We start from the raw sequence: 16,547 nt of genomic DNA on the forward strand, positions 1-16,547 counted from the left end.
GCCGAGTTGGAAGTTTTTGTTGCAAACGTTTCGTCCCCTGGTTAGGCGACATCATCAGTGCTTGGGAGCCTCCTGCGAAGCGCTTCTTTGTTGTTTCCTCCGGTGTTTATAGTGGTCTGTCCCTGCCATTTCCGGTTGTCAGTTTCAGCTGTCCGCTGTAGTGGTTGGTATATTGGGTCCAGGTCGATGTGTTTGTTGATGGAGTTTGTGGATGAATGCCATGCCTCTAGGAATTTCCTGGCTGTTCTCTGTCTGGCTTGCCCTATGATAGTAGTGTTGTCCTTGTCGAATTCATGTTGCTTGTTGTCTGCGTGTGTGGCTACTAAGGATAGCTGGTCTTGTCGTTTCGTGGCTAGTTGATGTTCATGTATGCGGATTGTTAGCTGTCTTCCTGTTTGTCCTATATAGTGTTTAGTGCAGTCCTTGCATGGTATTTTGTACACTACATTCGTCTTGCTCATGTTGGGTATCGGGTCCTTCATTCTGGGGTCCTTCTGTCTGAGCGTGGCTGTTGGTTTGTGTGCCGTTATGAGTCCTAGGGGTCGCAGTAGTCTGGCAGTCAGTTCCGAGATGCTTCTGATGTATCCTCCACTCCAGGGATAACAGCCCCAGTCTATCCAGCCTCTCTGTATAGCTCAAACCCTCCAACCCTGGCAACATCCTTGTAAATCTTTTCTGAACCCTTTCAGGTTTCACAACATCCTTCCTGCAGGAGGGAGACCTGGTATTCGCACATGGTATTCCAAAAGTGGCCTAACCAATATCCTGTGCAGCCGCAACATGACCTCCCAACTCCTATACTCAATGCTCTGACCAATAAAGGCAAGCATACCAAACGCCTTCTTCACTATCCTATCTACCTGCGATACCACTTGCAAGGAATTCTAAACCTGCACTCCAAGGTCTCTTTGTTCAGCAACAGTCCCCAGGACTTTAGCATTAAATGCATAAGTCCTGGTCTGATTTGCCTTTCCAAAATGCAACACCTCACATTTATATAAACTAAACTCCATCTGCCACTCCTCAGCCCATTGGCCCATCTGATCATGATCCCATTGTACTCTGAGGTAACCTTCTTCGCAGTCCTGAATATATCTTAAATATATCAATGGCATGAGAATATAATGGATGGGTTTCTTGATTAGTATTTTGCTATAATTTATTCACCTAATATTGTTGAGAAACTTGCGATGAAAAGAATGTGGACAGCCACAGAAATAAATGTATACAACTGTAATGAAGGAGGTGGTCTTATGCCCTGTGTCAGGACATGAAATCAAAACCTGGAATATGGATGCTTTTTATTTTTTTCATCTATGGATGTAATTATGTTGACTACAGCTACATGAATAATGATCTAACAGTTTGTAAAATGTTCTAGAATTATTTGGATTCAAATTCAAGAACTTGTATAAAAGGTACTATGTAAAACATCAGTTACTAACTAAGAATAGATGCTTCACATGCAGAGGACTACTGACAGACTTCCTTGAGCATGATCTAAAAGCTATTTTAAGCTCCAGCAAATGCCATTGATGTGATGTTCACTTGAGCTAAGTGAACAGTAGAAGTCATTTTACATTTCAAAACAATCAAACCAACCACAGTATCATATTACAAACACAGTTTTTATCTTTCAATATTGCGGTTCACAATGACACTTCAAATGGAACCTTACATTTGTACTCAAATCCAAGGATTTCAAAGCGGTTAGATTTGTCCGGTACCTGAAAGAAAGTGTAAAAATTAAGATCTGTTGCTTTTCACATAATTTATATTTGCATCTCAAAATATAGTGCAATGCAATCAGTTAAAACCATAAATGCAACCCTTTTAATTAACCAAATAGGTACTGTAGAATTTGCACATTCCCACCAAGTGGAATCTCCAACATACAGGGCTCACTGTAAAAACATAAAATAATGATGTTGCTACTCTGAAGTAATTATAAAGGAACCAAGTGAAAGTTGAAATATTTTACCTTGCATTTATTCAGAAAAATGTTAAAAGTAGAAGAGGTTTTAAACCTCTAAGTTGCAGTATCTGTCATGGCATTTAAAAAAAATTCCTACTAGCATCACAAACTGCACCAGGTTATCTACGTCTTTGATTGACTAACACTAGTGTGTGCACACCAAATAACCTAAGTTTTACTATATCTGTAAATGCATTTCATATAAGGCTTTAATCATAGAAAAGCATCCCAAGATTCATAAATACTCAGATCAAGAAAAAATGAGTCAAAGATATCAGGGGACATGATAAAACGCTTGGTCCAAAAGGTGGGTTTTAATAAGAGGCATTACACAGAATATGGAGGTGTAGTGGTTTGGGAACAAAATTTCACATCATAGTTTAGAAGCTATGTCCAATGACATTTAAAGAGAGATTATGTCAATATCTGTGCAATTGATACAAAGGCTTCCGGGGTGAGGTTTAAAGCAAAGAGGTATGCAGTTGGAGAAAGTTACAGAGCTAGGGAGAGGCTAAGTTATGCAAGAAGTAAAACAAGGGGAATCAGCAATTTAAACAGAGATATTGGGGAGACCAAGAGCACGGTGGGAATAGGTTAAGAGAATCCTGATGCAGAGTGGTTGGAATGGAATGGGATGGGATGGGGAAGGGTTTGAAATTTGCAGTTTTGGATCAATTGAAATTAGAGACAGGTGGAAATTCAGCCATGAGATCATTGAAATAGTCAAGGCTGGAGTTGACAAAGATTATTTTGGCAGCTTATGAGTTGAGGCATTGCCTTCATCTATCCTCTGTGACCTTATCAAAAATTCAACAAAGTTGCGCTGGATTTCATTTATTAGTTTCTGCTTGTCCAAGTAGAGGATTAACTTTCTCCAAAAAGATTGTTTTTAAAAGGTTCTTCAACATTGACAATTATCATATTGGTGTGAAATTGCCATGTTTATCCAATTTCCATTTGTTGAATAAGGGTATAGTACTTGCAGTTCTCCAATTTATTGGTACCACTCCTCAATCAAAGCATGATTAGGAAGGTTGTAGCCAGCATCTCTACAATTTATACCCTAATTTCTTTTGGCAATTATGATGCACTCCATCTTGATTAGCTAACGTAACTAATAAGCATTGCTAGACTTTCTATTTCTTCATCTTTTAACTGTTTTTATCCCATTTAGTATGGTGGAAACCTCACTTTGGCAATGCCCTCTTCCTTAATAAACACCAACATCAAGTACTCATTTATTGCAATATCCATGCCTTCTACCTCCTTCAATATATCTCCATCTTGGTTCCCAATCAGCTCAATACTCCTCCAGCAACCTTTTATTGTCTATCAGCTCATAATAGGATATTAGGTTCCCTCTAAGGCCAGCCACAAATCTACTGCTTTACTGTCTGCTTATCCTGTGTGCTTCTTTTTATGCATTTCCTCTGTACTTTTTATGTATAGCTTCATACAATTTTGTACTATCGAACTTACATTTGTCATAAACCTCATTTATGCTCTATCCTATTCCTCAACACTCAGGGAGTCATCATTTAGGGAGTTTTGGCTGCTCATTACTCATATCCAAAACATCTCCTCTTGAAAGGCCAAGCATTTGTCTAGCATATTATCCATCAGATTATTATATTTCTACCGATCAGTCTTTGATTCCAATTTGTACAGGCTTGATTTCCCTTCAATTCATTAAAGTTAGCTGAGAATTAAGAGACACTTTTGCAATACTGGATTTTTTTTGGGAAGGGTAGGCAGACATTTGTAACGTTACACTTTGTAAATCTTGATTTTGAAATGAACAAAAAGCTCACAAAAAATGAATCAAAAAGTTAAAGTAGCACAGGACTTAACAACTGAGAAATTCAAGGGAGAGAGTGCAAAAGTAAAAGGTATGGCCGAAAATTACAATCAGTCTCACAATGCTATGAAAAAAAAAGACTAGGAAGTAAATTAATTTCAAAGGAAACAGCCAATAAAGTCCACAAAAACAAAATAGGGAGTAAGAAAGAAAGCAAAGCAGTTAAGAATTATGAAATCTAAAAGGAAGCATGGGACACTATTGCTAAAGACTTCAATCAATTAAATCTTTAGAAGTAAAAACCAGGCTGTTACATTCAAACAAAAGCAGACAATGTTGGAACTACTCAGCAGGCCTTGCAATATGTATGGAGAAAGAAACAGTTTCGATGGTCAAGGATCTTTCTTCAGAACCATTCTGACAGGTCTCATTATAAATCAAGCTGCATAATCACCACTCAGACTGCTGCCATAGGAATTACTCTTAATTCTAATAAGCGTGAATCAGTAAAATTTGGTTCAGCTGAGCACCAACCTGGCCAGTAAATCATATATATTTCAGGATATTTTCAAATCTCTGTTTAGACAGTAGGTGGGACTTGAATTTGGACCTTCTGGTCCAGAGGTAAAGACACCATCACTGCACAAAAAGAGCCTTTCATACACATTTCAAGCAAATGGCACTGAATGACAAAATGGGACTTGTATTTTTTTCTCCAATACACAGGCCAAAAGACAATTCAACTTCTTAATAATTACCCACACTGGAATTGGTTTATTCAACCCAAATTAGAGTTCAAATTAGACACCATTTTAGGCGGAATGGCTGACCAGTGCTATATGTAGTGTCTTTTTCCACTTGACATCAGATTACTGAGATGTAACTTTGTGACTACAGAACAGGAGAGGGGCCTGATTTGTTGGGGTGAGAAAAATGTTTATTCAGTTTACAATTTATAGTAAAAGAAATTAAATTTTCCATTTAGACATAAATTTTGGTTAAGAAACATTTAAAGGGAGCTCAGTCTCGTGTGTTGCATAGCTTGCGCTATATGATAAGTAACATATCATATAGTGGCAATCTGAATTAGCATATCTGCAGACACTGAAGTATATCAACAAAACTGAATTACATGGTTACCATATTTTTACATGTGGTCACCCAGAACATAAGGAAGAGCATTCAGAGAAGGAATGGGTGACCACCAGCTTGAAGGGAGGCAACCACGTATTCTGGAAAGCGCTAAAGTGCACCTCAAACAACAAAACAACTTTTCTGTACTAGAAAATTCCAGTGTGACAGTTCCTATGGGAAATGCAGCCAGAGCCCAACAGTACTGGGGCAAGCAGAAAGAAGAGAAGAGCAACAGTGGAAGGACACCTAGTAATGAGGAGTCCAGAGCGCTGCAAACATGACTCCCAGATTGTATGTTCCCTTTCTTGGGCCAGAATCAAGAGGTCACTGAAAGGCTGTAGAGCATTCTGAAGGACAAACAGCTAGAGATTGTGGTTCATATTAATATCAACAACATGCATAAAAAGAGATGGGATCCTGTAACATGCATTTAGGGACCTAGGTGGCAGATTGAAAAGCAGCATCTTAAATTTGTAATCTCTGGGTTATTCCTGGTTCCATGTACTAATGAATGTTGGTGTCGGTTATTAGAGTAGAAGAATGTATAGCTGATGTGCTGGTGCAGGAAGGAGGGCTTTAGATTTCTGGATCACTGGGTGCTTCTGGAGAAGGTGGCATTTGTACAAATTGACAGCTTGCAGCTGAACCTTAAAACAGCCAACATCCTTGTGGTTTGCTCATCTTCATGGGGGTAAATTAATTTGGCAAAGGAGTGGGATAAGGAATGGAGATGCAACAGGGAGTGATACACAGAAAGCCTAAGTCAATCTTGCAGATAGAGCACGTATTGTTAAGGGGGGAATGATGACCTTGTGGTACTATCACTGGACTGTTAATCCAGCAATCCAGGTAATGTTCCGGGAACCTGGGCTTGAATCCCACCATGGCAGACTTAGAATTTGTAGTCTAATGATGATCGTGAAACTGTTGTCGAATATTGAAGAAACGCATCTGATACACAATTGCCCTTTAGAGAAAGAAACTGTTGTCCTTTCCTGGTCTGGTTTACCTGTGACACCAGACCCCCAGCAATGTGTTGGACTCTTTACTGCTATTTAGGTGATGAGGGAAGGGCGATAAAGGCTGGCGATGCCCACATTCCGTGAATGAATTTAAAACATTAAGGCATAAGGAACACAGCAAGTTTGGATGGCACTTATTTTAAGAGTAATGAGTCAAAGAAGCAAGCAGATCAGCTGAAGATGCTGAAATACACATGGTGATATGACATTATTGCTGTCAAGTAGGTATCTTTCATAGAGGTGTAAAATTAGTAGGGTAACAATAGGGGATTTCAACTTATTCAATACTAATGGAATAAGCAAAACATGGAAGGCTTAGAGAGGATAGAATTCTTAAAAAATGTATCCAGGAGACCTTTTTAAAGCAGCATGTGGAAAGAAGTTCAAGTGCTGTACCTAATTTTAGAGAACAAAGCCAGTGGGAGAGTGTTTTAGTGATAGTGACCTTAAGTCAGTAAGGCTTAAGATTGTTAAAAGGACAAAGATGGACTAGAAATAAAAAAATTGTATTGGGAGATGGTCTACTTTAATGTGACAAGACTGGAATTGGCCAAATTGGACTGGAAGCAACTACTTGTAGGAAAGTCTAATTCCAAGAAATGGGACTCTTTCAAAATGAAATAGTGAAAGCTCCAATCAAGGTGAAAAGTGGATCAATAAGTACAGACCCCTGGATGTCAAGGATTGTGCAGGATGAAATTGGGAAGCTTGTTTTCAGTTGTTTACAATATCAGATGGTCTAAAGATAAAGGGTGGCCTTAAAAAAAATTAGGAAAGCAAAGAGATGGTATGAAAAAATCCTAATGGTAAAATAAAAAACAAATCCAAAGGCATTTAATCAGTACATTAAGAGGATAACCAGGAAAATAGTAGGGCCCATTAGGAACCAAAAAAGCAAACTGTGAATAAAGCCAAAAGACTTAGATGAGGTTTTAAATGAATATTTCGCATCTATACTCATTACAGAAAAGGATGATGCAGGTGTAGAAATCCATGAGAGATTCGTGATATACTTGAACAAATTACAGTTGAGACAGATATAGTGTTTATGATTTTATAAGGCTTAACATTGGATTAGTTGCTAGGCTCAGATGAGATGCATTTCAGGCTGTTTGTGGGAGGCAAGGGAGGTGGTTTTTGGAGACAAGTGGGGAAATTGCAAAAATCCAAACATTATTTACTAATCCTGTCTTGGCACAGAAGTGCCACATGAACGGAGGACAACTAATGTGGTACTATTATTTAAGAAGCATGGTCATGACGAATCAGGGAACTAATGCCAGTGAATTTAAAGTATGAAATTGGTGAAGATAAGAGCTCATGGGATTCAGAGCAATTTGGTAAGTTGGATCCAAACTTGGCTTAGTGAAATGAGGCAGAGGGTGATGGTCAAAGGTTACTTTTGTGACCTGTGAACCTGACTGCAGTGGTGTACTGCATGGTTTGCTACTGGATCACTTGCTGTTTGAAATGTACATTAATGATCCAGACATGAATATAGCACATCTGACCAGTAACTGTTCGGGGTGGGGGTGGTCAATAACTAGGGGCCATAGATTTAAATAAAGTGCAACTGATTTATAGGGGAATTCAAAGAAGAATTTTTTTCAGAGAATGGTCGATATCTGGAACTCACTGTCTGAAAGGGTGGTATGATTGGAACAATCACAACTTTTGAGAAGTGTTTAGATGAATACCTAAATACAAGGCTATGGCTAAGTGTTGGAAAATTGGACTCAAGAACACAGGTGCTTGCTGACCAGTATAAGCACGAAGTGCCAAGGGGCCTCTTTCGATATTGTACAATTCTATGACTTCAATGCTTGTAACATCCTAGTTTCTGAAATCAGTCACTAAGGGAGATTCAATATTATTTAACACACACACCCATTATTCCTAATAAATGAACAAATAGTATTAGTAACAGCACATTTCTCCAGCAACCCACAAATCCTCAACTGTCATCAGGAATATATATAGTGACAGAAATTACATAAGAGTAAGAAACAGCATTGGTTAATTTGAAGATGGCCCCATTAGTATCTGAAGACTAAAGAACATTTCTGCTTCAAATAATTCAAAAATGGGTACTTTTCATTCTCATGATTTAACATATCAAATGTATTTAAGTGCTTCAGTTTGTAAAGGTATTCTATGTCAATAAGATGCGCCTTAGGAGATGAAATACTCACCTGTACATAATGTGACACAGCTGATTCAGACTCACCGATTCCAAACTCAGTAGTGCTGGATAAATTATACCAGCAGGTGGCAAAATCACCAGGGGCAGACTGTATTTCAAATACATATCAGATACCTGAGGATGAAATTACATAAAATCACAAAGCAACTAGAAATATTATTATGATAATAAACAGTGGTATCAGGATTGTCCATAAGCAAAGCATAAGTGATAGCTTTGAAGAGCATCAGCACAGTTAAAAATAAATGATAAGTTAGTTAAGTAATAATTAATGTATGCCTTTCATGACTACACCAACAATTTATTTTGCACACCTCCATAAACATCAGCTGATCCATTCTCTTCTTCCAAAATTCTATCCCAACCCACTCCCAAACGTCATTTCCTATTTTAACTGATCTACACTAACTCTCAGAACCTCAGCCACCTATATTCTCATTGAACTCAAGTCCATCTCCTACCTTATTAACCTTTGTCAGCTGTACACCCCTGAACTCTTATTCTTCTGACACCAGCTCCATAGAGCATTGCAGTGTGACAGTGTCTGTACACTTAAATGAATATTGATTTTACACACTTTGTTTCAAGAGAGGTATGTTTCAGATTACTGCAGAACCATGCAGTTAAAAGAGAACATGAGTAGTAGTAATTTGGCCCATTGAACATATATAGCTTGTCTTTCAAAGATCATGTTCATATCATAATGCTGGAGAACTGCATTTTTTGATTTGCAAGAGGATTATAGTTTGGGTCTGAACCTTTAAATTTAGAGCAATCAAAAGTAATCACGTAACCTGTGTAGGAATCTGACCAACCAAGAAGATCTGTGTGGTAATTAGTAAAGATCAAAGGGGAAACTCAAGTTGTGTTACCAAGAGGGAGGTGACTGATATTTACATCTGAGGGCAATTACAGCTGTGCTGTGACCACAATGGAAAGATTTTGGGTCTCTTGAAGCCAATACAGATGGTATCAGTATCAGATTGTTATGCTGAAATCTGCTGTTTGTTCCTAAGGTGAAAAGCAATTGCAGTCAGAGATTAAAAAAAGGGCTTATGCCCGAAACGTCGATTCTCCTGTTCCTTGGATGCTGCCTGACCTGCTGCGCTTTTCCAGCAACACATTTTCAGCTCTGATCTCCAGCATCTGCAGACCTCACTTTCTCCTGCAGTCAGAGATAGCCAATTAACATTTGTACTTGGAGACAGAATAAGGCATTTTTTTGTTGCCTGGAGAACTGAATAGGGGAAGCTATTTGTGGAATAAATTATATGTTTTTGCGGCTGCCAACTGGAAAGGAGTAATGCATCCACCCATAAGACATTGGAGCAGAAATTAGGCTAAATGGCCCATTGATAGGATGTATATCCTAGTTAGCCTGGAAGTAAACCAAAGGAGAACAATTTGAATTTGCCCAAAGTCTGGTCAACAGAAGCCAGGGGTATCCCTGATGCTGAAGTCACTAAGGACAAGTGCAGTAGGGCCCAAGCTTGAGCCAAGATGTTCAGTGTAACAGGAGGTTGAAGAAAACTGGAAGGTCACTGAGCCAAAGACTAAAGGTAAAAACCCCATGAAATGTCATACTTCGGGAGAATAGCTAGAGCAATGAAGAGAAATTCAAATGAATCATGGAAAGCTGTAGCACAGCATATTTGATTTGGTTCCAAAAAAGGAAGTGAATAAAACTTCAAGTAGCGTGTAAGATGCTTTAGTAGAACTAAGTAGTCAAGAGGAACTGGATTAATACTGTAAGTCATGGCACACTGTAGCGTTACATTAGAAGCAAAGCCTCACTTAAGCAAAGTTTTTTTTGTTTAAAAATTTCACATCTTGCACCGTGGTTCTTTTGATCAAGTCACTGAGTATTTGAATTTCTCATTAAATATTAAGACACTCGAGATAGTACCAGTTGGTGGACCTAAGCAATTAATTCTAACCCCTAACCTTTTGACAGAAAGCCATAATTTATTTCCCTTCAAGTACTTATTTAATTCCTTTTCAAAGTTAAATGAGGTGTGCTATAATTTAAATTAAGTATATTGGTTAGCGAGATCATAACAAAAGTGCACAAAGTAGAAAACAGATTTAATCATCTCAGTAATGGTACATCACTGTGGGAGTTCCTCAAGATGGTGTCCAAGGCCCAATATTCTTCAACTTCTTTAAGCATGATCTACCTTCCATCAGAAGGTCAGACACAAGGATGTTCGCTGAACACTTTGCAATGTTCACTGGTATGCATGGCTCCTCATACACTGAAGCAGATGGTGTCCACATTGCACAAGACCTGGACAACATTCAGGCTTGTGCTGATATGTGGTGCATAACATAGATGCCACACAAGTGGCAGGGAATCACCTCACCACCTGACATTCAAAGCATTGTTATTGTTGAATTTCCTACAGTCAACATCCTGAGGGTTGCCATTGACTAGAAACTGAGCTCGGCAAGCCATATAAATACTGTGGTTACAAAAGCATGAGTAAAGTGACAAACTCATCTCTCAACTCCCCAGAACCTGTCGACTATCCACGGTGCTCAAGTCAGGAGTGTGATGGAATACTCTTCACTTGTCCAAAAGAGTACAGCTCCAATCACACTTAAAAACTACATCATCAGGAGAAAGATGCCCACTTGATTGGAACTCCATAAAACATCTTAATCCTCCAGGCATAATGAACAGTGTTTAGCACCATGTACCACCTACAAGATGCACACCTAGACTCTTTCAACACCTTCCAAACTCACAACCTCTACTACCTATAAGGATAAAGGCAGCAAATGCCACCACCTGCAAGTTCCTTTCCAAACCACTCATTATCCTGACATGGAACTATATCATCATTCCTTCAATGTTGTCAGATCAAAATCCTGTAATTCCCTAACAGCACTGTGGGTATATCTATGCTATGCAAATTTCAGGTATTTAAAGGGAGCTCACCACGAAGTGGCAATTCAGGATGCCAATAAATGATTTTTAGCACTAGAAATTACTTTGAATAATCAAGCAAACATGGCAAGGATGAAACATATTGACAACATCCGTAAAAGGACAATGTTATTCTTTTAAAAAACAGCAAAAATTTGAATATATTTGCATAATATAGCAATATCTCACACCGACCGGACTTGGATCCATATCACTATTCCTTCTACATCACTGGATCAAAATTCTCCCTTCAGCATTGTGGGTGTGCCTACTCCCTAGAACTGCTGCAACTGATGAGGGCAGTTCACCACCATCTTCTTCAGGGCAATTAGCAATGGTCAATAAGTACTGGCCCAGCCAGCAACAGCCCACGTACAAATTTTTAAAAAGTCAATCTTGAATATATATCAGACTTTACAGGTGTGGAGGAAGGGGAAAGGATTCAAATTCCAAATTGCATGCCTCTTAAATTGCATTTCATTAATAATCTAACAGCCAAAAAATAGTTTTCTAAGCATGAATCAACCTCTCTTACCGTCTCATAGAAATTGAGAATGAAATGCAACAGCAGACTGCTGTAGGCCTCCATCTGAAGTGCTACGACTGAAATTCTTGCAGTAAATTCCACAAGTTCAGAAACTGAATTCACCAATCCAGAAAGAGAAACATTCCTGAAAGCACAAGCAATTTTCAAAGAAACGTTCTCTTCAACTTGTTTTTTCATTCACACAATCTTAAAGCCTCCAAGTTATAGAGCTACAGAAAGAGATCTGAAACATTCTTTGGTAAGTATAGATCGTTTGAGTATAAGTTTACTGAGCTCAATATCACAAAGCAGGCAGGCAACGAAACAGTTAAGAATGAATATGATCATTTCACAATCTTAGCCTTGCAAGTGAATGAAAATAAGTTCTCCAATAGGGCAGGGTTAATTTTAAGGAAAGATCGTATAGAATCTAGAAATAATTTGAAACAACTTCCAGAAACAGGTGTGCTTTTATTCTCTCAGCCACAGAATTACTAATTCAGGTGGTGTCATAAGAGAAATAATGATGACTTGGAGAATCTAGGAAAACAGAACATTAAAGATTAAAACTTTGTGAATGCACAGTAATTGAAATGCGAGCAAACAATTTTGTAAACCCTGTACATAGCTCAAAATACCTCAGCTTATATATGACAAAAAAAAATAATCACTGCCTTACTGCTAAATCACAGACGTAAAGCAGCTTACAATATAGCTGGTAGCACTTGGCCTATTTTGTCTGCCTGCTTGGAGTGCAAAATTAATTCCACTGAAATGTTCACTCAATCGCACCTTGGACCAGCCTCTACTTAAAATGTTTAACCACCTTTTCCATGAAAATACTTCAACTGTCTGGTTTAACTAATGGTTTTCTCTTTCCTAGACTATTATAGAGTCACATAGATGCGTAGCATGGAAACAGATCCTTAATTCCAACTCCTCCATGCCGACCAGATATCCTAAATTAATCTAGTCCCATTTGCCAGCATTTGGCCCATATCCCTCTTACCACTTTCTATTCATATACCCACCCAGATGCCTTTTAAATGTTGTAATTGCCCACTTCCTCTGACCACTGATTCCAAACATGCACCACCCTCGGCATGAAAAACGTTGTCCCTTAGGTCCCTTTCAAATCTTTCCCCCCTCACCTTTAACCTATGCCCTCTAGTTTTGGACTCCCAACCCTAGGGTAAACACCTTGTCTATTTATCCTATCCATGCCTTTTCATGTTGAGCTTTGGCTTTGATAGATGACAGAACATTCAGTCAAAAGATCTTGCAGCAAAGCCACAATATACCTTCAGCTAATGTCCATTCAATGAAGTTTTAGAAAGCTGCTGGATAGCAATTAAAATGAAAAAACAATTGTTTCTTTCCCCTCTCTAATGTAGGTGTGGAGATCATGTAGTGCAGACTGCTGTGCCCTGTATCCTTTCCCCTGAGTCAGGGGCTCGGGGTTCAAGTTCCAATCCAGTACTGACTTTATGGCTAAAGAAGTTGTGTTCTAAACTTGACAAAGAAGGTTCAGTGTTAACTTGTAAATCCTTTGAACACAGACACGAGACAGGGAGAGGTTCCTGGTCAATGATATGATGGAAATAAATTGTAGCTCTGCCATGACTATCCAGTCAGAACTTGCATGTGAAATTTTATGGCACAGCAGCTCAATCCTCAAGTTGCCAGTTGGCTTAATGACCAGGGAGAATCACATTGGTGCTAACAATACAGGGTTTAATCAATGTTTCAGCAGGAATGGACTTGAGACCTTCCTCCTTGTCTAATCCATGGGGGAGATTGCAGCACTAAGTCAGACCTGCTCCTGAAGAAGGGCTTATGCCCGAAACGTCGATTCTCCTGTTCCCTGGATGCTGCCTGACCTGCTGCGCTGTTCCAGCAACACATTTTCAGCTCAGACCTGCTCTCAGGCAGAGAACTCAAGAAGAAGAATCTGGATGTACTGTGATCAATTACAAGCTTTCTGCTGCCCTGCCTGAGATCAGTCAACAGAAAATTAAGTCAGGATGGCTCCAGTTAACTTTTCCAACAATTATCCAATTAGCATGGATGTTTATAATTTGAGGAAATCCAATGCAAAACTACTTTGAAGTTAATCTATAAGCATAGGGCCAGGTTGTCAACTAGTTTTGTGGAAATGTCCTGTATTATTAGATACTCACTGTGGACTTTCTAAAACATTGGGAATATCTCTGTCCAAATCAGCTACACACACACAATGCCAGGTTAGCCATTTCATCAATAGGCTGGTGAGACTCTCAATTACGCTGCACTGTGGAGAAATAATACAAGGAAGATTAGCACAGTCATTGACTAACCTGCTGAAAGTGTATATATTTAAAAAGAAATCCTAAAAATTGCTATCTATTTTCATGGCTTTTATTGTGTTTTTCCTAACTTTTACATAATGAGGCCTCTGAAACCTCAGCTTTCCTTAAGTCCACTTTGGCTGCTTCAGTCTTCAGCTCATCATTCTCTGTTATGTTCTTATTAAAAGATGTCTTTTCTACTTACCCATCTAAACTCCTTTCATTTTTCTTTTCTCAGATACTCTTTCCCCAAGTCCCCCAGGTGGCTCTTGCTGAACAGCCACCCAGCATCTTTGCTGGGAATTAGTATCATTAATCTCCTTCCTGCCCAACTCACTCCTCTCCACTGCTGATTCTGCAGACTCTGCCAGTGGATCAACTCTCAACCCTCTACACATATCCCTGCAGAATGTCCATTCACTTGTCAGCAAGCTTTTGCAATCTATAATGCAATATTCTTCAATATGTATATCAAAAGCTTAGTGCATTGACCCCTTTATCCTAACTTTTCATCTGGTTATATCTTCCATGATTTTTATTCAGTCACTTTGTCAGTTTAGCACCTATTATGAAATCACACCACAGCCAACTTCACCCCCCTCCCAATTTCTGTCATTTATTCCTCAACATTTCATCTCAATTCAAGTCCTTCCCAACTAACGCCACAATAGATATTTTCTTACTTAACTTCAGCCAATGACCAACATGATTCTCATTCTCAGCGATTCTATCCCTGTCAAAATGTAACATACCCTCTCTCGGAATTCACAAACCTGTCGTCATCCCTACATCTCTACCTTCATGTAACTCCTCTAGCCAACTACTCCATTATCATATTCTTTTTCTGAAATCCAGTACAGAATTTGTAGAAATACCTTCCAATTACACATTACGAATACTGAAGCTATTATTTATAATCCCCACTATCATCTCTAGCCCCTTGCTAACTACATCTCTCTTCCTGGCAATTGTCTGAAACTAAACCAGACTGTTCATAACCCTGGTGTTACATTTGACCAAAAGATGAACTTCCAATCGCATATCCGTGCCAATGCTAAAAATGCCCGTTTCAACCTCCATAAAATAACTAAATTAACAGCATTGAGTTGCAATCAGTTGTACATAGTCAAACAAAGCAACTGAAGCACACAGTAAAGTGCCCCATATGGCCAGGAGACAAAATTACTGAATTTGTTAAACGCATGGCTTAATTTATAAGCTTTTATTTCTCAGTCCAGAAAAAAGGCAAAACAAACCTCAATTTAATGTTTATTTTGACAAACCTTTTGCAATGCAGCACATGCTCAATTTTACACTGAAGTATATCAGTGTTGGGGAATGTGATATTTTCATTTTAGCAAATGTTCCTGTTTAACTTGAGTAGCACAGCACTTTCCACCCAAAAGGACAATGCTGACAGCAACTTACATTTATACAGTGCCTTCATTGCAACGAAATAGCTTATGGTACTTCACAAGAGCATTATCAAAAATGCATGACAACAAGATATGACAACACTTCACCAAAAGCTTGGCCAAACAGACAGGTTTAAAGGCAGGTCTTAAAAGAGGAAATCAAGGTAAAGAGGCATAAGTAAGCGGAGGGTAGTTTAAAACTTAGGACTCTTTTGAGCTGACAGCATAGTCAACAACATTGAAACAATTAAAATTATCAGAAGAGGTTAGAACTAGAAGAGCAAAGATATCCTAAAGGGTTCTTGAGCTGGAGAAGATTACAAAATTATAGAGGGGCAAGGCCATGTAGGCAACAGAACAAGAATTTTCAACTCTGATGATTTTTCAATTAAGACATTGTTTAACTGGAAACAATAGAGGTCAGTAAGCACTGGGGACAGGGGAATGACTCTGTGCAAATAATTACATTTTGTGATAAAAGCTCCAATAATAAACAAAAAGGGTTGGAGAAACTCAGCAGGGCTGACAACATCTGTGGAGAGAGAAACAGAATTAATGTTTTCGGATACTTCTTTGGAACCCATTACATCAAATGCTTCTAGCTGAAGTTGCGTGCAAATGCTTTGGCCTCGTCTTTTTAATTCATGTGCAGTATTGCCCCATCATTGAGGATTGGTATTTTTAGACTTTCCTCTCCCAATGAGTTGATTAATTGTCCACCACATTTCACAACTGGGTGTGGCTTGTTGTGGAGAGTCTGTTGGTTGTCAGATAGCTGAGCCTTGTCTCTTGCAAGCTGCTTCCAATATTTAGAACGCAAGTATTCCCGCATTTTACTTTCACCAAGTTGACACCTTTAGGATATGCCTGGTATTGCTCTCGACATGCTCTCCTGCACTCTGCTTTGAGTCAAAGTTGATCCACAAGCTTGATAGTTTAACATGGAGGAGAACTGATTCATCAGCAGAAAGAAAGAATTGGATGGTAATCAGGAGACTTTCTTGCAATGTTTGACTTGATGTTGTGAGATTTCATATGGACCAGAATTATGTTGAAGACTTCTAGGGCAACTCCCTTTCAACTGTATACCTTTCTGGTGGGTCTATCCTGGGAGTGGGACAGGGCACTCAAGGATGGTTATGTCAGTGTCATTGAAGGAACATAGAACATAGAACAGTACAGCACAGAACAAGCCCTTCAGCCCACGATGTTGTGCCG

At 38.9% G+C, this 16,547-nt stretch overlaps 1 protein-coding gene across 1 annotated transcript in view; it reads right to left on the reverse strand.

Moving 5' to 3' along the window:
* Positions 1-16,547, reverse strand: part of cenpi (centromere protein I) — a 121,072-nt gene that overhangs the window by 11,674 nt on the left and 92,851 nt on the right. Inside the window, exons 14-17 of the mRNA XM_043704738.1 lie at positions 13,768-13,877; positions 11,597-11,732; positions 8,122-8,246; positions 1,679-1,727 (exon numbers count right to left, since the gene is read on the reverse strand). Of these exons, the coding sequence (XP_043560673.1) occupies positions 1,679-1,727; positions 8,122-8,246; positions 11,597-11,732; positions 13,768-13,877 (420 nt within the window). The remainder of the gene's footprint in view (positions 1-1,678; positions 1,728-8,121; positions 8,247-11,596; positions 11,733-13,767; positions 13,878-16,547) is intronic.

Source organism: Chiloscyllium plagiosum, chromosome 15, assembly GCF_004010195.1.
Source record: "Chiloscyllium plagiosum isolate BGI_BamShark_2017 chromosome 15, ASM401019v2, whole genome shotgun sequence".
NCBI classification, from domain to species: Eukaryota; Metazoa; Chordata; class Chondrichthyes; order Orectolobiformes; family Hemiscylliidae; genus Chiloscyllium; species Chiloscyllium plagiosum.